Source organism: Myxine glutinosa, chromosome 10 (genome assembly GCF_964187855.1).
Source record: "Myxine glutinosa chromosome 10, kmMyxGlut1.1, whole genome shotgun sequence".
Taxonomy (NCBI): domain Eukaryota; kingdom Metazoa; phylum Chordata; class Myxini; order Myxiniformes; family Myxinidae; genus Myxine; species Myxine glutinosa.
Window position 1 is genome coordinate 92,610,541 of NC_136270.1, and position 26,122 is coordinate 92,636,662.

Here is a 26,122-nt window from a genome sequence, read left to right on the forward strand (position 1 = left end):
TGCCACCCTCATCTGCTCCATTTCCTCCCTGTGAGCATCCAGTTTGGTTTCTACCCCCATTCTGACCCCCTCTATCTGCTGCCCCATTTGGTTAACTTCCCTTTCCGCTTGGTCCCTCATGTCCCTCAATTTGCCTTCCATGGTGTTTTCTAACCCCTCTAACCCTTTTTGCATCCCTTCCATTTGATTCTCTTGAGCGGCCATTCTGTTTTCTACCCCCGTTAACCCCTCCTGTATTTCCCCTAATCTATCGTCTAATTTCCCAAATTTCATGTCTAATCCCTTAAAATTATTGTCTAATCCCTCACTGGTACCCCTCGCTTCGTCCCTCATTACCCCCATTTGCTCACTCTGAGCCCTCGCTTCGTCCCTCATTACCCCCAATTGGTTACTCTGCAGTTTGAGGGACGCCTGCATTTGCGCCATAAATTGCTCCATGAGGACCTGCATCTGGGCCATCCCTCCCACTTGTGCAGCGGGTGCGGCCCACGTAGCTATGTGCGAGGCGCCATTTCGCGCGTCTGCTACCCCCGCTGTTTCGCTCTCCTCACGTGTCTCAATTTGGTCCTGGACCGACCCTGCTTCACTCTCCCCTACCGGACCCCAGCCGTCTTGATCCGCCATAGCGCGACTTTCAAAATTCGAGTTTCGTAAAACAAATTCGAAATTTCGCCGTTATACTTTCGTCGAGCGCAGTACCCGCGCTCCGGATCGATTTTGTCGAGCGCCGTACGCGCTCCGGATCGATTTTGTCGAGCGCAGTACGCGCTCCGGATCGATTTTGTCGAGCGCAGTACGCGCTCCGGATCGATTTTCCCTCCCAAAATTTGGGCCTAACTAATTTAGTCCCGGGTCCGAATCTCACTCCTCGACACCAATTGTTACAGATACGGCTTTGATGGTATGGTGGGCCGAGCGGGATGGCCGCCGTATCCGTACAAGTTACCCGATTGTACTCGAACGTCGACGAAGCCGCGCTATGCTGGCTCAATAAGGAAAAGAAGACACCCGGCTGGATTATAATCACACAATACGACACCAGGGGTTCAGTTCTCAAGACCTCCGGAGGAGGTTATATTAAGGCGGAAAAGGTTAGATTACAGGGACAAGAGGGAAACATAGGAAGGTGGGCACTTAGACACAACCTTATATTAACCCTAGACAGACCACAGATAAACGGGACAACGCTGACTCACACGGGGTTTGATGGCCAGGAAAGCGGGTAGCGATCGCTCCAGGTGCACCTGTGCTCAGGGCAGGATCACGTACGGTGGGGTCCAGAGATGCTGGTGTGGTCGCTCAGCGCTCGTGGGTCGCGACTTTGGTGGAGATGCCGGGGAGGTCGCTCAGCGCTCGGGAGGGTGGCGTCTTGTCTTTCCAAGCTCGGGGCGCATCTCACGTCACGTCCGGCGCGGGGCCGCGTATATCCGGCGGGGAGTGACACGCCCTCGGCTCGTTAGCGCCGCCCCAGATGGCATCGGCCCATGGCTTCTCATTGGGTGCGGGGGTTACCGGCTCCGCCCTTGACGAGGGGCCGACAGGGAGCCCCTTCGTGGTAACCCCGTGGAGCGCGTGGTCAATGGCGGCTAACTGAGCCGGAAGGAGGACGCCCACTCCCCATGCCGTCACCGCGCCGCCCCCCTCTTTTGTTGTTGTTGTTGTAGTTGGCGCTTCTTCATGGGGAAGAGATGCGGAGAGGTATGGGGAGGTCCTAAACTTCCTAACAGGTGCCATATAATCACATTCTGGTGCAACGAAGAGTCATAATTAATGGAAACAAGTCCTTAACTGACATAGATTAAGAATAACTAGCAAGATGTCCTATAATTGTCTACGTGTGGTGCGGGGGACCTGGGCACGACATTTAATGGGGGGATGAAGGGGAAGATCGGCTCTAATGGGTGTTGTTTACAGACAATGGGACTAGGGAATGGGGTAAGGGAGAGTTGGGGAGTATCGGAGAAAATAGGGGAATATTTACAAGCGGATATGGAGGTCAAATTCCATATTCGCAACAATATATAAAAGAAAGTTTTTGTTTGTTTGTTTGTTTGTCTGCACGTGCTAATTTCCTGAACGGTGAAAGATAGGAGGAAACCTCCAAAACAAAAAATGCCGGGACAGGCCCTGGGAAGGTTATAGGCTAGGTGGTGAGGCCGGTCGAGGCCCACCTTAGCCGGGCTGGGCCCATTTCACAATTAAAAGCTGAGCTGAATTATAGTAGTCAATCTTCTACGGCCGCGAGAACAAAGCTGAATTATAGTAGTAAATTCATTCAAAAAGAACCCGGGCAACGCCGGGTGCTTTCGGCTAGTTCTTTATAAATAAACCTTTTAAAAGGTAAGTACCATGTTCGACCCAATTGCTTCCAATGTGCCGTCAATTTAGTCTCTTGTTGGCAACACTGGGGAACAGTTAAGTCATAAACTAATGAGTAGATCAACTTTATGCAGTAGACAAAAACCCAATCGACCGTTTTCTGGGACAAAGAATCCCGGCGCTGTGGGATATCGCATTATTGAGCCTTAGACGTGATAGTATGTATTGTCACGCAACTGCGATTACATCAGAGTTGCGGAGGCCGATTACGAGGCTTTAACTCCCGAGGCGAAAACTCAATAGCGGATTCCAAAACCAAAGCCCAAAGCGCGCAGGATGGAGGGGAACGACAAAAGCCCCGCAGCCTTATCTATTAAAATCAAACAGGAAACTGCGTTGAGGTATATACAGAAAATAATACAACGATTTATTAAATGAAAAGCAAGGACAGGAAAATACGCGCCGGTAATGAACTATTCTAAACCGGGATCCCGCACTCCAGACCTCAAATACAAAACGGGGGGTTATGAATCAACATAGAAACACGTCTTTTGTGGCAAAATGTATGCGGATGCGGCTTATCTGTCTCGTCGTCTTCTTCCCGGCCTGGACGAATCCTCCATCCGCCTCGCACGCCCCACTAGGCCCGAGCCAACGCGCTCGCCGCTGCACCCGAGGTCCCGCTCCAAACTCCGAAGCACCACGAGATCCGTGCACCAATCTCCAAAACACCATGAGGTCCCACAGCAGGACAGCGAGCTCCACCCAGGCTACACCTCAGCCCAACTCAGGTCGGGATCTCTGAACTGCGCTGCCAGGAATCCAACTACTTGCCAAGGCATCCGGTGCTCACTCTCAACTCAACTCAACTTGGTTCAGCGCACCTCCGAACTGCACTCGTATCAACTCTCACTCCGGACTCCACTCAACTCAACTCCTCCGGCTCAACTTGGTTCAGCGCACCTCCGAACTGCACTGCTGAAAATGGCGTCCGACCCTCAATAATATCTCTGGCCGATGACGTCACATTGGCGCACTGCTCTGCCAATCAGAGCCTCCCACGACTTGCCGGCTCGTCCAGGGGCACGCCCACTGCACCACTGCTGCTCCCATCCCCGACTCCGTGGTCACCGCACGTGCTATGCGAGGTGGGTAGGCCTTTCGGAGGTGTAAATGGTGGCGGCCAATTGTGGCGGTGTTCCAGCCCGATTTTTTCCTAAGTCATGTCAGGGGGAAGGGCGTCATTTAGTGTTGTACTAAAGGTCCTAACTAATGTTTATGTGGTTTGCAGTGCCATAATGGACAAAGGTTTGACGACTAGGTGAAACATACAAGGGCTATACTCATTATTCCCTAACTATCACACGAATCTCCTGGTAGATTCACAATTATACACCTTAACCGACAAAATGCCTAAACATGGACTTATTACAGGAAGTGTTCCTTATCGCGACAGTCGAATACCTACCTATACAGATCTACCTGGCTCTAGATATTGCGTTACCCCCAGACATAACAGTATGTAGTGGAGATGGTAAAGTGCACACTGTATGAATAAACAAGCATTACGCCTAGGTCCCCCGTCGGTGAAGTGATGTGAGCTGACAAAGTGGAAGACCGAGAAAACATGCTATGATATGATATTTCGCTCACAAGGTTCAGACATACATGGAGGCGATCATCTTGGATTTTGACGTGGCGACCCAATTTTCAATGGCGTTCTTCCTTATGCCTAGATACACCCACACACCAGATTAGAAGTTGGTACTTCGCTTATTTTTCAAGATATTCATCTCACAGGTTTCAGACACACATGGCGGCGGCCATCTTGGATTTTGACGTGGCGACCCAATTTTAAACAGCCTTCTTGCTTGTGCCTAGATACAGCCACACACCAGATTAGAAATTGGTACTTCGCTTATTTTTCGAGATATTTCGCTCACAAGTTTCAGACATATATATGGTGGCGGCCATCTTGGATTTTGACGTGGCGACCCAATTTTCAATAGCGTTCTTCCTTATGCCGAGATACACCCACACACCAAATTAGAAGCTGGTACTTCGCTTATTTTTCAAGATATTCATCTCACAAGGTTCAGACATACATGGCATCAGACATACATGGCGGCGGCCATCTTGGATTTTGACGTGGGTTGCACCCACACACCAAATTCGAATGCGGTCCTTCGTTTACGCACGCACGCACGCAAACACGCACGCCCGCACGCACGGACGGAGGGGAAAACCATAGTCCCCCTTTCGCTCCGCTGTGCGACGGGGGACAATAAATAATGGTTGCTGAAACCATATACAATCCTGTACTATTTTCTCCTGTAATTTTTGTTTTCATTTCCAAAATTGGAAAATAAAATTGGGTCCAATGACTTTTGACTCCGATCCCAAAATTGGGAAATAAAAGGGTCCCACAACTTTTGGCTCAAATCCGAAAATCATTTGCTGTGCCTCATACTCAGATGTTATTGCACACTTGTGCCAAATATAAAATAAATGTGTCCAGTAGTTTTCGAGTAGAGGCTCTGGACGGATGCACGGAGGAATTGATGAAGAACGAATAGACTGACAGCACCAAACATATAGGCCCCCAGGTGTGCTGACACCCTGTTGGGAGCTAAAGTGGAGTGAACAAAATGTAGAGGACAGATGATGACTGGGAGACAAATACGACATCGACAGAGAGAAGAAGCAGATTGAGGAGAAGAGATGCTACTGAAATCCCTTCTCTTCATTGGAATTACATTGAGTTATGATAGTGGAAATTCTCCCTTTGAAACGAGGACACTCTCGGAGGGTTGGCGTTCATCAGAGCCCCAGCTCCAATGTGCCACTCGGCTATTTGGAGCATCCTTGGTTATTTCATGATCTGTGACATACAAGGCCACCTTCATATCTGGTTTTATGACTTCCGCAGTCAATGCGACAAGGCCACCTTCATATCTGGTTTTCTGACTTCTGCAGTCGATGCATCGCTATCAATGGAGCCCTCTCCTCTCCAGTAGGGGTCCGCATGCCCCAGTTCCCTAGAGAAACTCTGACCAACTTGCTAGGAGGTACCACCTTGCCGACCAAGCGAGCGAGAATGTGAACCGGGAAGTAACTTGCTTGGTAGGTAAAATGGCTCTATGGAGACCATGTGATGCAGATTGACCAATCACAGAGCCGGATCACTCTTTACGAGCAGAACAATATACGGGCAGACTCTGTGGCGTGCCCCAAGCACTGGCATGCCCAAGGCAGTGTCTTCAGCCCAATCCAGTTCCTCATCTATATAGATGACCTCATATACACTGGAAAAGCCACTCTTCCTTTTGCAGATGACTCAGCAGTGTCATACAACTGTTGATGTGACGATGACAAATTTGTGGAATCTAAACTTTCTCAACATTATTAGCATCTCCCACAATGGGGCTGAATTACAACGCCCGTTGCTCCAACATCACTGAGGCCAATAACCCCATTTTTACCTCCACTTGTCCAGCCTAGCTCCCTCTGATCTTCCAGCACTTCAACCCTCCCACCTCCTCCAAGATGTGTGTTCTTCTAGTAATCCCCTCCTAGTTCATCTCCAAATATCTGGCCTTTATTCACACTTTATGCACACTATTTCTCAGGCTCGTTGCAAAATATTTTGTAAGAGTGTCAAGATACCAGCAGTTAAAAAGAGAACGTTTATTGACATTGAATAAATAATACAAAGTTGAAAGAACCAGAACAGGGGTAATTAAATTATTACAAATAAAGTTCTCTCAAGGAATTGCTCTGATCTTCATGTCCAAAAGTAAAAGGTCACCCTCTCTCAGGTGCTGTGAAGGACAAGGTGTCCATAAAGTCCTTGTGCAACTTTTGAAGTACACATGACAGAAAGAAACTGTAAATGGCGCATCAACGCATAATTCATAAAGTAGTAACTCAATACAGTTTAACTATTTAAGCTTCAACAAAACCATCAATTTTCTGTCCCTTGACGGACCTCTTGTCGCTTTTACCTGGTGCAGCGTTTGAGATTTGTGGAGCAATTGCTGAAGGCTAGGTACTCCTCCTCTTTGTCTTTGATCTGTTCTACATCTTTCATTAGCCTTTTGAAGGGGTGGAGGAGGGGAAGAGGGGCTGGGTGAAGGGGTTATCTGATGAATTAAACCATAAGTGTGTCATTAGTGCTTACAGGAAGGGGAATTTCATTATAGAGGGCCTGTATATTGATTTGTGTGCTGGTGAATTGCTGTGTACATTCTGTGTTAGGTTAGATTTGGTGTGTGTATGTGTGTGTCATGCATGATTGAATTGTTTATTTGTCCTCTATCTCTCCTTTATTTCCTTCTAGATTTTTGTCTGTGGAGGGGTGAAGCTTGTAAATAGTTTTTGTAGGGTTCACCTGAATGTGTTTGATGGTAGAGGAGTAGCGGTTGAAACCCGAATCCTATCCAGGTTCCTCCTGATTACTCCATTGCTGTATTTGATTTCGTAATAAATCATTCAATCCGATTTTCCAACTTGTTGAAAACATCCTCCAGTTGCTGCCAACTAATTTCATGGATTACATTTGTGAACTTGGCTATAAGTTCATCCAAATAATGTGGTTTTGATAAGTAATCAACAGTTTACAAGCAACTATCATGGACAACTTTTCGTGGGCCTACCTCGCCCCCACCCCCAACACAAGTCGGGGGCCAAATTTTCCCCATTCTTCCCTGCTGCCCGGATTTGTCAGGGCAGGGCGATCATTGTCAGAGTACAGATCAGTCCCCATGGACCAGCACTTTGTCTCTCTTGTCTGTCTCTGTCTCTAACTCTGTCGTGGCCCTGACTTTATGAAGGCAGGGGTACACCATCCTGGATGTGGGAGAACTCTGGGTCGTTCCAGGGAGATTGATCAGCTGTCTACGTGCCGCGGGCTTGTTCCAGAGAACTGCTATGCTACGCAGCAGTAGCAGCAGCAGCAGCAGCAGCAGCAACAACAACAGTAGTTTATAGGCCAGGCGATCAAGGAGGCTAAGCAATTGGTCCACATCCACCGATCCACTTGTCTGGGAAGCCATCATTCATGAACTGTCACACATTTGAAGCACAAGAGTAGTGAGCCGCATCTTGCTGGTACAAGTACAAGATGACATGTGAAAGATTTGATCGTCATAGTTTGGGAACCAAACGCGGTAATTGTGGTGGTTGACTTTAGCACTGATGTAGAAGCTTCCTCGTCAGAAAATGTAAACTCATCAAGAATCCCAGGGAAATTGTGAATTTAACAATAACAACAACATTAGCATTAACAAAACCTGATGGATTATGATTTCATATATAATTTACAGTTCGTTTCTATCATGTGTACATCAAAAGTTATAAAGTTCAAAAGTTACACACAGACTTTATGGACACCCTGTCTAAAGACATACAAAACATTGTCTGCTCAGTTATGTCTTGAGACACCATCTCATATGTACATCACCATTGTATATCCTTAGTGCATATTTATTTTAATGAAGTTCCCAACATGGAAAGAGCTTCAGCTGCACTCTCACAGCCCCCCACCCTTTCTCCCTCAAGGTGAAGGGCAAGAAGAGCTCAATTGAAATGGATATAATGAACCTCTTCATCCAAGTCCAAAGAGGCAAGGTTCTGCTCAAAATTACCTCCAGTGAAATCCTGTGAGGAGAACAAAACATAGGAGTCGAGTGCTATATCAGGGCAGGGTTCCTTCCAATATTTTCTCAGCAGCTGTAGCCTTAAATTAATGTCATATTGAGAGATTACTCTTAATGCAATGTTCACTGAATCTTGTCAATGAATATAATATAATATACTGGTAGTTGATTTTGTAACCATTCCAGGGGATTGTTGAGATCTCATTCAAATCTCAGATATCTACTATAAATGGATGAGTTGTGTGTATGTGTGTGAGGCATGCTTTTTTGTTGAGTTCTAATGAAGCTTTCTGGTGCAGAGCTTTTTACACCGAAATCATCATCATGACCTCCTGCGTTGATTAGGCTTATTGACGACAAAAACTCCGGAAGATTTCCCATATTTTAAACGCGCACCATGTTAAGTTGTATAGAGTAGCTTAACAAGTCCTTCCATGGCATTGTCGGCATTCTACTTCCAAAACAAATAACAAAAACAATGATAACATTGTAACAAAGCATATATTAATTAATACACTAATAATATTAAAAACAACAATAATAGTAGCATCATTTGGCAATAACAATACCAAACATATAATCCCCACCCTGGCCCAAGTACATCTGGACTTGGTGAGACAACCTAATGCTCAAGCACTACAGCAGGCAGGTATACTACAAGGCAGAGAAGACCAATGAAAACTTAGTCTAATGGACCAACGGGCCCACTAGTACCATTAAAGGTTCACAATTTTGCTTCAGGGATGATTTTCAACAAAATAAGTTTGAGACAAAAATGAGAATCTAGGCTCCCTGGTTTTGAGCAGAGAAGATTGCATCAGAAAACATAAATTAACTTTGATAACCTATAACGAATGTTACAATTCAATGCTTATAAAGCAATGACAGCGTTACGTAGTGAGGCAGTGCCCAAGGAGGTGGATTAAACGGCAGTCATTTTGATTACCATCTTAACGCACAGCACAAACGGTGGTTGAGCTTCTGTGAAATGAACTATGGGCACGGTAGGCTTGTGTCGCTGCTGAACACACAAACAACGGACAGTTAAAGGCAATAATCATTTGTGCAAATCAGCCATCTTACCTCCACAAACCCCTTCATCCTGAAATACCAACAGCTATGCATTAAGAGGCCATAAACTAAAGGCACGACTCATTTTGACAGTTTTTTATAATCTACAATTATATAGGTGGAACTCATGCCCAAACCAAAACAGTGGGCCTCAGACATTCTATTTTAAATAAAAATGCTTGCCTTTGACTCGTGGTAAGTGTAAAATGCCTTGGCAATCTTCTTGCTGTCCACATCACAAAATGCCTGTACCTGTCAATGTCAAAAATTATATATTAACTCTAATAACGAAAAAAAAAAATCCCACAATAATTTTCACTACAATCAAAACCTTGAGCTGGTTTTTTGGAGTGAGGCTGCGGAAGAGATGACGCCCCTGTTTTCCGGCATTCCAAATGGTGAAGCTCTCCCAGTGTTGCAGAACACGTTCCTCAAGAAATCGCACACGAAGATCCCAAATTGTATTCCTGTGCATTGACATGTGTGTGAAGCAATCGATGGCAAACTGGAAGAATAGAACATTTCATCTTTTGTGCCTTTACTAAAACAGCATTTGGATATGAAATATTTCCACCTTTGTGGTTGCTAACAATGATAAACGTGCTATGCCAAAGCAAATATCCAGTGGACCATCCAGTGGACCATCAGATTCACTGGATGTTTCAAACCAATATCGACTGTGCTTACACAACCGTTTCCCATCTTCCAAGCAACAACACCACCTTTTGAACATGTGGATTCTGCTGCAGTGCCCAACAATTTCAAATCCAAAGTATCTATGTTCATTATTATCCCGTTCCCTGCACAGCAGGAGACGAGGTTTTGTAATCATCTCTGTGTGTGTGTCTGTGTGTGTCTGTGTGTGTCTGTGTGTGTCTGTGTGTGTCTGTGTGTGTCTGTCTGTGTCTGTCTGTGTCTGTCTGTCTGTGTCTGTCTGTGTCTGTCTGTGTCTGTCTGTGTCTGTCTGTGTCTGTCTGTGTCTGTCTGTGTCTGTCTGTCGGGTCATAACTTTTTTTTACCATTAGAGCTATTGTCATCAAATTTACACCACAGCTTTATTATGATAAATATGGAGAAGGCAAATTAATAATTTTGTCAAAAGGTCAAAAGTCAGCATCACTTAAATCATAAATTTTCATCCAATTGACATGAAATTTCAATTTACCATTTGAGTTTTGTCATCAAATTTTCAACAAAGCCTTATTATGAGAATATGAGAAGGCAAATTAATAATTTAGTCAAAAGGTCAAAGGTCCGTCTCACATAAAATTGTCAATTTTCATCCAAATCTGGATATCAGGTCATTGAATTGGCTCACCAATCAAAAGCTAGACGCCGATTGTTTTTTGTTTTTTTTAGATCAAAAGGTCAAGGTTGCGGGTAATTGGTCAAGGTCCCACCCCCCCCCCCCCCCTCACACCTCTTCCCACGCCTCCTCCCCCCCAAGCCCTCTCCCTCCCATAGATCTCCCGATGTCCCTGCTCTCAAATGTTATACTTGTGTGCTTCCCCCTCTCTCCCCATCTTGTCTCCCACGCCCTTTATTATGTCTTGTGTCCGTTTGTTTGTTTTTGTCATTAATGTTAGCTCTTACACGAGCCTCGATCTTGTAATTATAAATTTTTAAAAATAAAAAATAATTGCCAACTTTCCCTTGACTTGAAATTTAAAGAATTTGCATGTTGGGTCACTAAATTGGTTCACCAATCAAAAGCTAGAAGCTGATTCTTTTTTTAGTTCTAAAGCTCAAAGGTCAATGCTGTATAAAATCATCAATTTTCATTTTGTATTTGTTTTTAAACTGTTTTCGTTATTTTAAGTATATGGAAGAAGAAGAAGACGTCTGAATACAAACGGACGCAGACAGGCTTTGCATTTTCAGATGCTTTCTAGTTTCCATTGTGCTAGTACACTAGTCTCAGTCAATAGAGAAAAGAGTAAATTGGTGGTTACAAGAATAATGCACAAGCCAACATTGAATAGTCATCTAGAAGAACATTCTGTCAATAAGATTGTTGACTGGCCAAAAATGGTCCAAAAGGCACCAGTATGTTTTTGAATTAAGCAGATTAGTGCGAGAGGTCATTGTGCAAATATCTCCAAAATAAAACCCACTCTCGCACAGACCGGCTCGCTCCATCTTCATGATATCGATAGCAAAGGAGAGGTGTGTCCACTCGGTGCACACCGCCACCTTCCCGCAAGTGGTTATAGAAGAATAGCAGGTCCTCGGGGATGCCCTACAGGAAATATATAAATTACAAGCATGTAATGTTGCAAAACATAACAGAATAACTGCACCAACTGCGACTAAGATCCCTTTAGCCGTTCTCAAGTTATCGCAGTAACGAAAACCTATCACGGACGGACGGACGGACAACCTGGCATGAAAACATGTGACAATAAATTTTATTCAGACTCGTATGGAAGTCAAACATACCTTTCCTCGCTCATCAAACTTCCCAACTCTGTCAAAGAGTGCTCGTGAACAGAACCACGTTGCCATAAGAACAGTAGGACCATGTGATGTAAAAACCTTGAGCCAAACAAGATCATGTACACTTGTCATTTAACCAATTACAAGCATCTTTCAAATTATGGAAATCACCATCACTTCAATCTTCACAAATACTCTAAACTAGTTATCAGTCTATTGTTTCTAACTTGGTTTGATGCATTTAAGTTAAATATCGCAAAACAACTTCAAAAGCAGAACCCAAAAGAGAATTCCTAGGATCAGATCATCGTAATTAAGCCTCCCCCTAGCATTGGGGGAAGGCTTGTTGCTGTTGGAGGGTTTGTTTCTACAATTGGCACCCAAATTTTTAATGGTACAACAGTCTCTTCATTACCGAGGAATACTAAACCAAAATTTAGAATTTTTTTCTCATTTTTGCTGAACTCTCAACACTCCAATTTTCCAAACTATCAATTTCCGAGTTGTATCTCATGGCCGGCTTGGAAATTTCAGAATAAAATTTTGCAACAATAATGTGAATAGAAAAGATGCTCGGTTGACATCGTTTTTTTCCGCCTTGACCTAATTTTATTGTCATGACATAATTATAGACATTTTAATATTTTTTACCATAACTCAACTATGGCCTGTCCGATTGGAACAGAATTGCCCTCGCTAGAGAGCCCAGAGCAGCAACTTGGTAGCTGAACACAACCCTGGAGTGTTACATAGCAAGCTGATTTGGTAAGGGAACACATCCCTGGAGTGTTACATAGCAAGCTGATTTGGTAAGGGAACACATCCCTGGACTAATTTGAAGAAATTCCCACAGGTGGATAACCTAATTCTGCAAACTTTGAAAGAACACCCACTTACAAACAGCACAATGCAGAATGTCACTTTTGCTCTGTTAACAATGTTTGGATCTACCTTCATGTGCGAACAGGCATTTTCCCACTTGCATCACATTAAAAACAACATCCACTCAAGATTAACAAAAGAAAGCTGGAATGCCTGCATGAAACTTAACTAGCCATGGACTTCAAAGAAATCAGCAAAACAATGCAGCAGCAGAAGTCCCATTATAAAAGAGCAATCTTCTTCTTCTCCTTAAGACAATGTGTTTTTCAGCACACAGGTCCACAATAGGATTCCTTCATCCTGCTCAGTTTTGAGCAATCCTCTCTGCATACTCCAGTGAAAGTCTCCTTTCAGACTGAAGTTTATTTTCAACACTTCTCCATGCGTATTTTGGCCTCGCCCTCTTCCTTCCCCCATTGGTGCCCAAAACATAGCTTATTTAGTCGGATGTCCCTCTTGTTTTACCATTATCCATCCTACCCATCGCAATCTTCATTCTTTGAAAATCCTTAGAATCCTTCTTAAACATTTATGAAAAAAGACCATCAGTTTGCGTTCCACTATCCTGCTCGTTTTCCATGTCTATGCACCATGTAATGACACTGATTGGACATTGGAATTGAATAGATTCATCTCAGTTTTTACTGAAAGTTTTCTGGCATTCCAAATCTTTAATGAAGACTTGGCCATTGCTTGTGCTTGGCATGAACAGAAAACAGCAATGAAAGTACAATATAAACATTACATTTTTACTATTTCATAATTGCATTTCCACAATGAAGTAGGCTAGGTTCATTGTGTGTTTAAATTGTACGACTGGCTCTTTTTGCACAAACTACTGAATGTTTTAATGTTGTTTGGCTCTTCTGCAGAAAAGGGTCGCCGACCCCTGAAATATATCGATATATAGCATGAGAGGGCGTGGCATGTGAGAGGGTACAGGTACAGTGTCGTGGTGAAGAAGAGGCCGCCAATATGCCTATTTACGATGTTGACCGATGCTGCCCTCGATGGTGATCAATAAAGCCTCAATCTCCGAAACTGTGACTCAACATCATCATATTACAGAATATAAGGGTGGTGTATAAGACCGTTTCAATAGCCCTCCAAAAGCTAGCCGCACACTGGGCATCCTCCATCGATCCAAGTCTTTTGTTGGAAAATCAGAGCTACTATTGTTAGCTCAATGGACTAGTGCCCTCCACTATGGACTGGTGCCCCAGCAACACATTTGTCTCTTATGAAATCTAAAGCTATCTAAATTATGGGAATCTCACATGATAAGGCTGAAGCATGAGGTCTGTTACTCTTACTGCAGAGGCAGGTCGTGGTCTCTCTGTTTTCTACCATATATTCTCCACCATTGCTGCCTCGGCTCTCTCGGTCCTCCACCATCCTCAGCAACACGCATTCTTCCAGTAACCCCCACCTGGTTAAATTTCCAAGATCCAAGCTGACTGCGCACCTCAAGTCTTTTATTCTACACTTCTCCCATCTATGAAACCACCTTCCAGAGCCTGTTCTGTCTCGTTCTTCTATTCAGAACTTAACACAAGCAGTGCACAGTCATCTCTTCTCATCTTTAATTCTAATTCATGATTTTTATGACCCCCATTAACCTTTCCTATCTCAACAATTTTACTTGCTAGTCTCAGTTTCCTCCCCTCCTCCCTTTCACCTTTTCCTGTTTGTTTATTCCTTTTACAAGCCTGGTGTTGGCTCTAAAAGCTTGTGTTAAAATGTAATATTATAAACAAAGGCCATATCGTGATTCATAATGCAATATTAGAAATTTATAGAGATCTCGGAAATTGCGCAGACATTCATAAAGTGCAGAATCCCACATACATGCATAAATCGCTCATGCCTGCTATTCCTTGGCTGGTGTAACAAGTTGATGGCTCCAAGGCCATCATGAACTGTGGCACCATGATGTTGCTCATAAGGTATTCAATTGTCATTAGTTAATGAGAGAAAAGCCCTGTTGCTGTTCATCCAAGAAAAAGGCCTTGGCCCATGCTGCGATTTCCACCTCATCTCAAGTGGAGAGCTGTGTACCTCCTGATCTACGTGCCTTTTGTCAAGTGATTATAATCCGAACTGCATTTCCTGGTTCGTCTATGATGGCTGAATGCTTTCCCCTCTGTGGCCACAGCAGGTAATGTTCTACATCGCAGACACATGTGAGCATACTTAACAATACAGAGTTAATACCACGATTGTTCTGCTATGAAGCCATAACTGTATGCAATTCACACACACACAACGGTTTATAATAATACGTAATAATAATTACCTGCGTGAAAAGCTGTGCCTGGCTCATTTTGTTCAACCAATGTGTATAACGTTTCGTCGAGCCTTCTGGATCCCTGGTGATCTGACAGCCAATGATCTGGGTGAAAAGAAAACGAGAACAAAACAATGAAACAGACGTAGAAATTACAAAAGGGCTTTGAAAAGTATAAAACAAGAAATCCTTATAATTCTCTTTTCTGCAGCAGTCTTTTATGAACATTTAAGGAAACATTACAGATGTATGTATGGGAAATAATTATACAGTCAACCCTCGTTAATCCAGACTACTTTGTTCCCAGCACCCAATGTCGGATAAGCGAGATTGTTGGATAAACGATTTTTGCGGATTAGAATGGCCTCTAAAAGGTGTTTTTTTTTAGAGGGATAAAATGAATGGTGGAAATCTGTTCCTGGATGTTTTGGTCGTATAGCGAGATCTCTGGAATAAATGGGGTCGGATTAACGAGGGTTGACTGTATTAATGACATATTGCCATACCAGGAACGCCAATAATTGATTGGCTAACCAAACAAGAGGAGGCAGAATGAAGTTATCCGTTGTAAAAAGAAATAACACCTCCCTCTTCCCTCACTCCCACAGTGACCTCCCACTTCCGCCTGTCCTTAAAAAAAAAAAAAATGTTCCACATATTTTCTGGGACTTGATCAAGGAATAATATCAACATTTTTATTACAGATAATTATTATCTGCATTGTATAATAATATTATCTGTATTCCTACTGTACTAAAGGCAATTATCTGTATGTATGTACATTTGAAGATCATAGAAAACACCAACAGCACTCAGTAGAGCGCATACCTCCGCCAGGCTGAACAGTTTATGTTTCGTATCCCACTGAGAGGTCAGATCTGGATTCGGACCTGAACCAAAATCTAATCGGATTGTTATTGTCACCTAACCAAGGCATCCACCTAGTTTAGTCATAACTCGTCCACAACTTTTTGAGATATCGTGCTATATTTAGTTTTTGGCCTTGTCACTCAATGGGGGGGGGGGGGGGGGGGAGTGAGGGGGGAGGAGGGGTAGAGACAACTTTCCAATGCTCCTAAAGGGAGTGGGTATTTCTCGTGTATAATAATATCACAGTAACCTTCCAATTTAAATCTCCCCCTTTTTAAGTCGTTTTCTCAAATACGTCGTCACTTTATTAATAGCATGAACCGATTTGTGAAATTCGATGTTTTTCTTCGAATGGATGATGGTGAACGTGCGGTTGATGTTGCCGGGTCGTTTCGTTTGTCTCTTACTGCAGTACGTACCATCTATAAAAATGCCGACATTCATAGCAAGTCGTGGCTGGTTGAACCACTTCCGAAAAAGGTACTGAAGGTAAGAAAAATTCAAACTCTAAAATACGTTCTTTATTTTTATGTAAATATGTCTGGTAATCGGTATCTTTTTATGTGTATTTGACTATAACTGTCATTAACCCCAAAAAGGGTAATATCACAGGTAGAAAGTGAAATATAATATGTGAAGTGGTGACGTGAGGATTCCATCGCCCACTTATTCCATTAATTCTCATGGGGAAAAAATCCCATGTGGCCCATTCATACTCATGATCTTCTCCACCCACATTAACCTCTCCAAGGCCACCCCTCTCCTTCTCCATCCACTGACCTCTCCATTTATTTATTACATTGCTTGTTCATGCCAGGTTTCCCCTTCCTGTTTTTTCAGCCCTTTCCTTGTGATTGAGCTTGTATCCATCTAGTTCACCAACTGTGTATCCCCCCTCCACTCGTTCTCATTCTTCCTCTTCTTCCAAGTGGCCCTTTGTCCTTCCATCCTGCTGTTGGTGTGTTTCCCCACTTTCCGCCGTGTTTAAGTTGCTCTGTTCTGTTCTGTGTTCTCGTGTATCGAGATGCTGTGTCGAGATGTGAAACCCCGGTGTTGGGCTAGCGGCTAGGGTGCCGGCTTAGGATCCTAGGATCCTGGGTTCGAATCCCGGTCAATCGCTGAATTAACACCAGGGGGGTTGACTCAGCCTGTCATCCTTCCGAGGTCGGCAAATTGAGTACCAGTTCACTGGTAATTCCCTGTTTGTCGTTAAAGGCGGCAAAAAGGGTTGGCGTCAGGAAGGGCATCCGGCCGTAAAACATTGCTTCAAAAAGGGGACCGAAAAACAACAACAACCACGGGTCCCGAAAAAGGCCAACCCCCGCTTTGCGGGGAAAAATGGCCTCTAAAGATGGTTTTTTTTTTTTTTTTGTTCTGTTCTGTGCTCTTCCACGAGTCTCAATCCTGTATACAAAAAAAAACTCAGAAAATATACAGGAGGAAAAAAAATACAATCATAGGCAGGATAAAAATAATTACAAACTTGTATGAAGAAGAATTAGGTAAGAGAAAAATCTCTCAATATAAAGTGTCATACACTGTCTGGATACTGGATCGCGGCATCGAGCTGGAGTCGAACTCTCCCCTCCATCATAACATCATCCTGGGAAGCACACACAGCACAGCAAATGCATCATAAACTCAGCACAGCATCAGGAAGTTATGAGATGCAAAAAATATTTTACTTTAAGGGTGTTGAATTAGTCTGTGGCACGAAAAAATGACGTTACCAATGATGCAATTGGTTGGTACTTTTCATACATTTTCACATCAATTTTCACAAAATTGTATTACAAAAATGCCAACTTTTATTTGAGGCCACAGACTTACTGATCAGCCCTTGTTCGTTTGCTCTCTATTAGAGCCAATTATGATGATGTAACATAGTTTTACCAACTCAGATCTTCTAATGCAACGTATCTTAACTCTGAAGGCTAGCCTCAATTTTCCTGTTTGATTCCTTCAGTCATCGCCCACAGAACGTCAAGTCGGAATTCCGTAGTATCCCAAATTTACTAGAAGTTCATCACAAAGCACCAATCAGCTTCTAGTTCGTGTTTGGAAGTTGCTATAATTGTTGTAACTAGGGCATGCCCGTACTATATATCTATCTAAAATTATATCCCCCCCCTCTATTTACATGAAATGGTTTGGTCCATTCGCAACGCCAAAGCGAACGGCGAACGGCTTGCGAGTACAGTGACAATCCCCCCCCCCCCTCTATTTACATGAATGGTTTGGTCCATTCGCAACGACCACAGAACCCCCCCCCCCCCCCCCTCTATTTACATGCAATGGTTTGGTCCAAAGCGAACGGCTTCCGGAGTTTGGTAAAGAAATCGCCATCGCGTGCACAAACGCGCAGGAAAGCGAATGAATCGCAAATTCGTTTTTATTAGTTTTAAAACATAGTTTAACGCCAACATAGTTTGCAAACGTGAAATAAATGAATACGCTCTCAAATGTGCCATCCGAGGCAGAGTGTGTCCTCCACGTTCGGCACACGCGATCGTTCGCTGCTCTCTGATTGGTTGAATCGTTTTTTGGACATAGCTCGGTAAGTAATTGTCCGATTAATATGAAACCTTGAAAAGGCACATCCTCGGGTCCCCAGCAATATACCTGGCAAGTTAAAAGAATATCGGACCCGTGGTTGTCGAGAAACAGCGGTCACAGACAAACGTACAGACGTACAGACAGACAGACAGAGATTACTGGAATTATAGATAGATGATTATTGGATTCATTGTTGGGTATCAAGTCATTGTCATCACTCCCAGCCACTGATTGGGTGTTGACTAGTTGTTGTCATGTTCATATTCTGACAACTAAAGTATCAGAAGCACAATCTGGTCTTGAGGTCAGAGTGATGATGGTCATGTTGCTGCCAGTCTTGGAGAAGTTTTCCTTGAGTTGAAGCAATAGGAAAACCGAGTGCTGTGATATCTGCCCAATCAGTTGGACTTTCTGAGTGGGACTTTCAAACATCTTTAAGAAAAAAGCTTCACATAATCTTAGTAATATTTTAGTAGGAGAGACTGTTCTGCTCACAAATGTAATTTATCATGCGTCTGAATTTTTTTGTTTTTGCATAGTTCTCTGTATCTATGTAATGAGCTTGCTGCCTGTGAACTTGTCAGAAATTAATGTTAAATCTTGACATCAAAAAACCATCAATATTTGAGAGAAGTTTTTGGAATACGTACAACAGGAAAATTTGACCTAATAGACTATCCTATTTTTCTTACACGCGAGGTGATATATCTTTAAGACTCAAACTTCACCACTCACCGCATCCTGGAAACAAAGGTATTTGCCTCGGCTCTGCAACAAAGCTACGTTCCTGGAATATCCCACTGCAGGGCAATGACAGGAAGTTAGGGAATCGAAACTATATAAAGAATGAGTGTATCTGTCTCATACAAATATGTCACGTTAGATTAGTGAGCAAAACTGTTTGAGCAATATGAAATATCGATAAAAGGTAGATGCTCATAAACAGAAACAAAAGAACAATAAACCAAATTGTGGATTTCATATGGGGCTCAGAGATACACTACATAACTAAAAGTATGTGGACATCTGAATATCGAAAATCTCATTCCAAAATAGTGGGCATTAATATGGAGTTGTCCCCCCTTTGCTGCTATAACAGCCTCCACTCTTCTGGGAAGGCTTTCCACTGGATGTTGGAACATTGCTGTGGGGATTTGCTTCCGTTCAGCCACAAGAGCATTAGTGAGGTCGGGCACTGATGTTGGGCGATTAGGCCTGGCTCGCAGTCGGCGTTCCAATTCATCCCAAAGTTGTTTGATGGGGTTGAGGTCAAGGCTCTGTGCAGGACAGTCAAGTTCTTCCACACCAATCTCGACAATCCATTTCTGTATGGACTTCGCTTTTTGCACGGGGGCATTGTCATGCTGAAACAGGAAAGGGCCTTCCCCAAACTGTTGCCACAAAGTTGGAAGCACACAATCGTCTAGAATGTCATTGTATGCTGTAGCGTTAAGATTTCCCTTCACTGAAACTAACGGGCCTAGCCCAAACCATGAAAAACAGCCCCAGACCATTATTCCTCCTCCACCAAACTTTACAGTTGGCACAATGCATTCGGGTAGGTAGCATTCCGCCAAACCCATATGAGTCCGTCAGACTGCCAGATGGTGAAGCGTCATTCATCACTCCAGAGAACGTGTTTCCACTGCTCCAGAGTCCAATGGCGGCGAGCTTTACACCACTCCAGCCGATGCCTGGCATTGCGCATGATGATCTTAAGCTTGTGTGCGGCTGCTCGGCCATGGAAACCCATTCCATGAAGCTCCCGATGAACAGTTGTTGTGCTGATGTTGCTTCCAGGGGCAGTTTGGAACTCCGTAGTGAGTGTTGCAACCAAGGACAGACGATTTTTACGCACTACGCGCTTCAGCACTCGGCAGTCCCATTCGGTGAGCTTGTGTGGCCTACCACTTCGCGGCTGAGCTGCTGTTGCTCCCAGACGTTTCCACTTCACAATAACAGCACTTACAGTTGACCGGGGCAGCTCTAGCAGGGCAGAAATTTGACAAACTGACTAGTTGGAAAGGTGGCATCCTATGACGTTGTCACGTTGAAAGTCACTGAGCTGTTCAGTATGGCTCATTCTACTGCCAATGTTTGTCTATGGAGATTTCATGGCTGTGTGCTTGATTATATACACCTGTCAGCAATGGGTGTGGCTGAAACAGCCGAATCCACTAAGTAGAAGGGGCGTCCACATACTTTTGGTCATGTAGTGTAGGATTCTCGCCGTTGAGCTAAGAGACCCGGGTCTGGATTTGAGAATTTTTTCAGGTGATTCTTCATCATTGAGTGGTAGGACTAAAACCGATACATGGAGGATATCTCAAAAAGTTGTGGACAGATTTGGACGAAACTTGGTGGACAGGTCGAGGTGTGTGACTAGGATGAATCGAATCGATTTTGCTGAAAATCGTAATGCTGATGTGAGGTTTTTTTTTTTTTAATCTCCCAGTGATTCTTCACCATTGAGTGATAGGGCCAAAAAGAATATATAGCATGATATTTCAAAAAGTTGTGGACGACTTATGACAAACTGGGTGGATGAGTTGGTTAAGTGACAAGAACAAGCCGATTAGATTTTGGTTCATGTCCGAATCCAGATCTGGCCTATTAGTGGGATACAAAATGTAAACTGTTCCACCTAGTAGAGGTATGCTCTCCACCAAGTACCGTTCTAGTTTTTTAAAAGTTTTTGTTCTGACTTGTACTTCATTAAGCTTGCAGACAGTTGTCTCCTACCTCCTTTGGGCTGTGGGTGGCGATGTCCATTCAAGATCACAGTTCGGCCTCTGGACTCCAACTTGGTCCGCCAGTGCTGTAAAATGTCCCACGATGTATCCTATAATGAATGGGAAACAGTGGTTACTAAAAATATATTAAAAACCTTAAGAGCCACAAACAAGGCTGCACAATATTACTTGTTTATTAAAACTCTAATAAATCTGGCAAACAAATGATGAATATGTGGCCTCTAACCAAACTGACCTTGTTCGATAAGTGTCAGATTACTAAACTGAAATAAAATATGATATTGATATTTGTTTTAGAACAAAGAACAAGAAAGAACAAACAAAGAAGACTAGAAAAACGGTTAAGAAGACATGTAGACAATGAAGAACATTTAGGAATAAAAACCCAACTTGGTACAAGAAGAGAAATAAAAATGCTAGCCGGTACCATTACACAGCGAGATATTTTGCACATTTCATTTATTTTATCGTGGCCAATTTAAAATATCTTGCGTAATAGCATCAACAAATCAATTCATCAAAATCACTCTTATTGGTATCATTTTAACTAGACCAGGTGGTTTCATGGTTAGCGCGTCCCCTCTGAATCTGGGAGGTCAGTGGTTCGAACCAGACCTCAGCCTAGTCATACCAAGGACATGAAAAATGGTAAGTGCTGCTTCCTTGCTTGACTGACGCTCGGCATTTAAAAAAACAATAGAACACAGACAAACAGCCATAGGTTGGGAACTATTGAGCAGGCTTGATGTGGCTAATGGCTTCCTCCTGCATCGAGGTTTCTTGTAAACGAATGTGTATTCTTTTATTACTTGCAGATCATAGCAGATTTGGAAGCTGGTTTACAAGAAAGCTTTCGAGGCATATTTGAAGGGGGAAAAGGGAGGGATGTATTTGTCATTTGTATTATCGGATAAATTTTGGGACATAATATGCAATATTTTTACACTTAGCATTGCAATTACAGACATTTACAAACAAAGAGCGTTCTGCACCAAACCTACAACTAAGTGAAGAACTCACGGGAAAATGTTTTTATCAAACTAACTATCGTTCGCATATATGTTTCACCAACTCACTGGGTATTTCAATTTGATCTGGCTGCAGAAAAACGTTGTTGTGCAGAATTATGGCAAATTCAATAGGGGAAGTTAAAATAATCGATATAGTTTTATTGTTTGGGTATAATCATCATTCGCAGAAAATAAAATGTATCCGTCCATGAATGTGCACCTTGCACAACACCAGGTATTCAATCCATGATACCACTCATTGTGGAACCTCTTGGATCGTAAAATTACCATTGTCGGTACATTTTCACATGTTTTTTTTGACATCTCCTGACAATAGCTGAAAATGACCAAAAAAAAAATGAAAATGTCAGAAGGTGTGAGAATGTCATCAGCAGCATTTTTTTTAATTTAAATTAAAAATACATTAGATGAAGAATACCGTGCTGCCATCGTCGTACACAGAAATCTCGAGGGAGCCAGTGAAATCCTGATTGTAGATGGACTCCAAACAAAATTCAAGCCAAGAAGCACAGTTGTACACCGGCAGGACAACCGACTGCAGAATACATAATGAAAGTTACCGTTAGTTGTTGTGAAAGCATTGAGAGTTTTGGGGGGTATTTATTGGATAATACGATGGCTGTTTCCTAACAGGGATCAGACTACAAATTGTCGATCTTGGAAGTGGAGGCCTAGTAGTGAAGATGCTGGATTGGCATCCCTGACGTTGTGGGTTCAAATCCAGCAGTATTTTGATTCTAAGCTTCTGGAAGCAGACCTAATCCGAAGAAGAATTACCATGCTATGGAAGGCTTGCTGTTTTCAAATTTCAAAGTGGGCCTCCAAAGTCAGTCGCCGAAAGGGCATCCTTAATCGTACAGTCTTTCCTTAACATACCTGGCTTCTACAGGCCTTCTTTTTGGATCTTGAAGATTTGGATATTTCTACAGGATCTTTGAAGGCCTTCGTTACAAAGGCCTTCAAGATCATTGAAATCTCTCATGATGAAACTGAGTTTATGGGCCTATCACTTTACCATTGCAGACAGGTCAGTGGTCTCTCTGTCTTCTACCAACTCCTTCCTGGTCTTCCACCTTCAACTCTTTCCGTGCTTTGTCCCCCCCCCCCCCCCCCCAGGTTTCTACAGGGCACACATGGTCCACCATCAACCCCCTTCTGGTGAAAATACCTCCATCCAGGATATATGCTCACCTCCGCTCATTCATTCCTCCTTTTTCCCCACCTGTGGAACCAACTTCCACATCCTATTCAATGTCATTCTTCCCTCCAGGTCTTCATGACAGCTGTTCACCACCATCTCAGATAGTCTCCAATCCAAAACCATTATCTTTTCCACCCTCGTTAACCCCTACTCCCCCCTACCCCCTAACCCCACCTCAATACCTCCTCCTTCCAAATTTCCAGTTTTTCCTCCTGAGAGTTTCCTTCTGTATCCATCTTGTCCACCTCATGTATCCTGTCCTGCCCCCCCCATTCCTCCCCACACCAATAAATCGACTCTGCTGTTGGTATGTCGCCCCTCCGTTCTCTGCTGTTCCTGTTCCGTCCATATCTGTACATAGTGTACTAAAAATAGCTCTTTCTCAAGCCACGACTATTTATACAAAATAAATAAAAAATCAGGGCATGCATTGTAAAGACCATTATTCTTCAAAAAGTGACATTAAACGAGTTGCTCCATCTGCACGCAGGTGTTTGTGGATGTTAAAGATCTTGCCATCTATTACTAAAAGGATCTTGCAGCGTCCGCCCCTCATGTGTAACGCTTCATTCTAAAGAGTTCCTGCTGACGTAGGTTGATCAAAATGGTATCAATGGAGAGCAAATACTGTAATTGATTTACTTGAAACAAAAATTTCAAAGTTGTAAAACATCACGTCCGTTTAATCACAAGACTGTCCTTTAGTAGGAGTTTGGAGTTTAAATGTAGTGGTTCCAATGGTGCTATTTATATTATTCTACACCAGCAGGAACCCTTTAAAATACAGTGTGATGGAAATGGAAGGAACACACAAAATTACATACAATAATACTTCTCGAAGCAATACAAAATGTATATAATAGTACATGGAAGGGGCACACAAACAACAACCACCACAATGACAGCAGCAACAACAACTACACGTTATAAAATCCTTTTTTTGTGTTTTACTCCATTTTACATCCTCATCGAAATTCACACATACATGTAGGTATGGAATACGTTTGTGAAGTACAACACGCCTTCTCTTGATTAAATGCATCAGCGAAGCGACGGGCCTTCTATGCTAGAATTAATCCAACAAGAATAGGTCTTCGGACATTTAACCTTGGCATTGCAAACTTTCTGTTGTGGTTGGGCTAATGATTCATGACCACAACACTTCTCCAGTAAGATATTTTTCTCGGCAACTCATGAGCTTTCCAGGAACCTTTTGAGCGAGCAAGTACAGGCGTGCGCGCGCGCGCGCGCACACACACACACACACACACACACACACACACACACACACACACACACACACACACACACACACACACACTTCGAGACCTTGGGGGGACTCCGATCCGCATTCTGAAACCCGCATATGGAGATAACAACCAACAACACACCACACACACACACACACACACACACACACACACACACACACACACACACACACACACACACACACACACACACACACACACACACACACACACACACACCTTGGTTACTTTTCATGTATGCTAAGCAATTAAACAAAATAATCAAGTTAATTTTGTGCTGCTGATGTCATAATCTTAAACGACAGGATGCTCGTGGAAGCATAACCTATTGAGCAATGTGGTGCTGACCAACAGTGGACATTATTGCATCACTGGTATCATAATCTGAAACCCCTTTGTATTGGAAACCAAATTTAAAATAACAATTCCAATAATTAATTATCCATCATGGGAATTTTCAAAATTTAAATTCGCAGAATTTTCCCTTCACCGAATCTGCAAAAAGGAACGCAAGAGGGAAGGAAAAACGTTGAATATTTGTAAAATGCAGTGAATATTCGTGCATTTTCATCAACAACAAACCGTCACAAGACAATTATTTATATATAAAGATGCAAAACAAACAATCCGAGTGTCACGTGATGCAATCGTTGGGGTTTCCGCATCACCACCAGGACGTGTCCTTCAGGAGCTTTGCTTTCCTCCAGCGCACCTGGCTTTTCCTCCAGCGCACCTGGCTTTTCCTCCAGCGCACCTGGCTTTTCCTCCAGCGCACCTGGCTTTTCCTCCAGCGCACCTGGCTTTTCCTCCAGCGCACCTGGCTTTTCCTCCAGCGCACCTGGCTTTTCCTCCAGCGCACCTGGCTTTTCCTCCAGCGCACCTGGCTTTTCCTCCAGCGCACCTGGCTTTTCCTCCAGCGCACCTGGCTTTTCCTCCAGCGCACCTGGCTTTTCCTCCAGCGCACCTGGCTTTTCCTCCAGCACACCTGGTTTTTCCTCCAGCGCACCTGGCTTTTCCTCCAGCGCACCTGGCTTTTCCTCCAGCGCACCTGGCTTTTCCTCCAGCGCACCTGGCTTTTCCTCCAGCGCACCTGGCTTTTCCTCCAGCGCACCTGGCTTTTCCTCCAGCGCACCTGGCTTTTCCTCCAGCGCACCTGGCTTTTCCTCCAGCGCACCTGGCTTTTCCTCCAGCGCACCTGGCTTTTCCTCCAGCGCACCTAGCTTTTCCTCCAGCGCACCTGGCTTTTCCTCCAGCGCACCTGGCTTTTCCTCCAGCGCACCTGGATTTTCCTCCAGCGCACCTGGCTTTTCCTCCAGCGCACCTGGCTTTTCCTCCAGCGCACCTGGCTTTTCCCCCAAAGCACCAGCAGCACCTTCAACAGCACCTGCACCTTCCATTCCTACCCACAACACACGACCACACATCGGTTATAACCATTATGACTGCGATAATTAGGAATATGATAGATATGTCTTTAACGAAATATTTACCATCATTCCGTGTGATCATTTCCATACGACTGCAGACCAGGCCGCCGAATCCGAGATCGTTCGCATTATACGTTAAATGATGGATCTGCGTTTGATGATGTTTCATAATGTTACTGCAACTTTAGGGTTTAAGCAGCATATAATACATTATAACGATAATATGCTTTATCTCAAATTGTACGATGTAATGCCGATATCAAACAGGCAGATAATTCCTTACACGGAAGTAAAATCAAACAGCGAGGATAGAGGAAGCACGTGGACATGCTCGCACCTCCCCATTATTTGTCTCCCCCTC

The 26,122-nt window shown here is 43.6% G+C and overlaps 1 protein-coding gene across 6 annotated transcripts; it reads right to left on the minus strand.

Moving 5' to 3' along the window:
• Positions 1 to 5,991: 5,991 nt before the first annotated feature.
• QTGAL (queuosine-tRNA galactosyltransferase) lies at positions 5,992 to 26,122 on the minus strand. 6 transcript variants are annotated; one of them, XM_078785894.1, is made up of 15 exons: positions 26,045 to 26,122; positions 25,825 to 25,909; positions 25,635 to 25,733; positions 25,003 to 25,256; positions 22,281 to 22,397; positions 20,821 to 20,920; positions 18,814 to 18,878; positions 17,060 to 17,125; positions 14,662 to 14,757; positions 11,487 to 11,582; positions 11,162 to 11,286; positions 9,379 to 9,514; positions 9,231 to 9,299; positions 8,923 to 8,997; positions 5,992 to 7,977 (listed from the first exon to the last, which is right to left on the minus strand). In XM_078785894.1, the coding sequence occupies exons 2-15, from the start codon at positions 25,847 to 25,849 to the stop codon at positions 7,897 to 7,899; spliced, it is 1,404 nt and encodes a 467-aa protein (XP_078642020.1). In that variant the 5' UTR covers positions 25,850 to 25,909; positions 26,045 to 26,122; the 3' UTR covers positions 5,992 to 7,896. The 6 variants fall into 6 exon arrangements, with proteins under 6 accessions (XP_078642020.1, XP_078642019.1, XP_078642018.1 ...); XM_078785893.1 differs by having other exon boundaries at positions 25,003 to 25,277; positions 26,045 to 26,117; XM_078785892.1 differs by having other exon boundaries at positions 25,825 to 26,107.

Excerpts from the sequence above, each read along its gene's own strand:
- QTGAL (XM_078785890.1), bottom strand. The coding sequence starts at position 25,930 with ATGAAACATCATCAAACGCAGATCCATCATTTAACGTATAATGCGAAC. Across the intron at positions 18,879-20,820 it reads CCACCCACAGCCCAAAGGAG|TGGGATATTCCAGGAACGTA; the intron begins GTAGGAGACAAC and ends ATTGCCCTGCAG. Across the intron at positions 17,126-18,813 it reads ACCTTTGTTTCCAGGATGCG|GATGATGTTATGATGGAGGG; the intron begins GTGAGTGGTGAA and ends TGTGCTTCCCAG.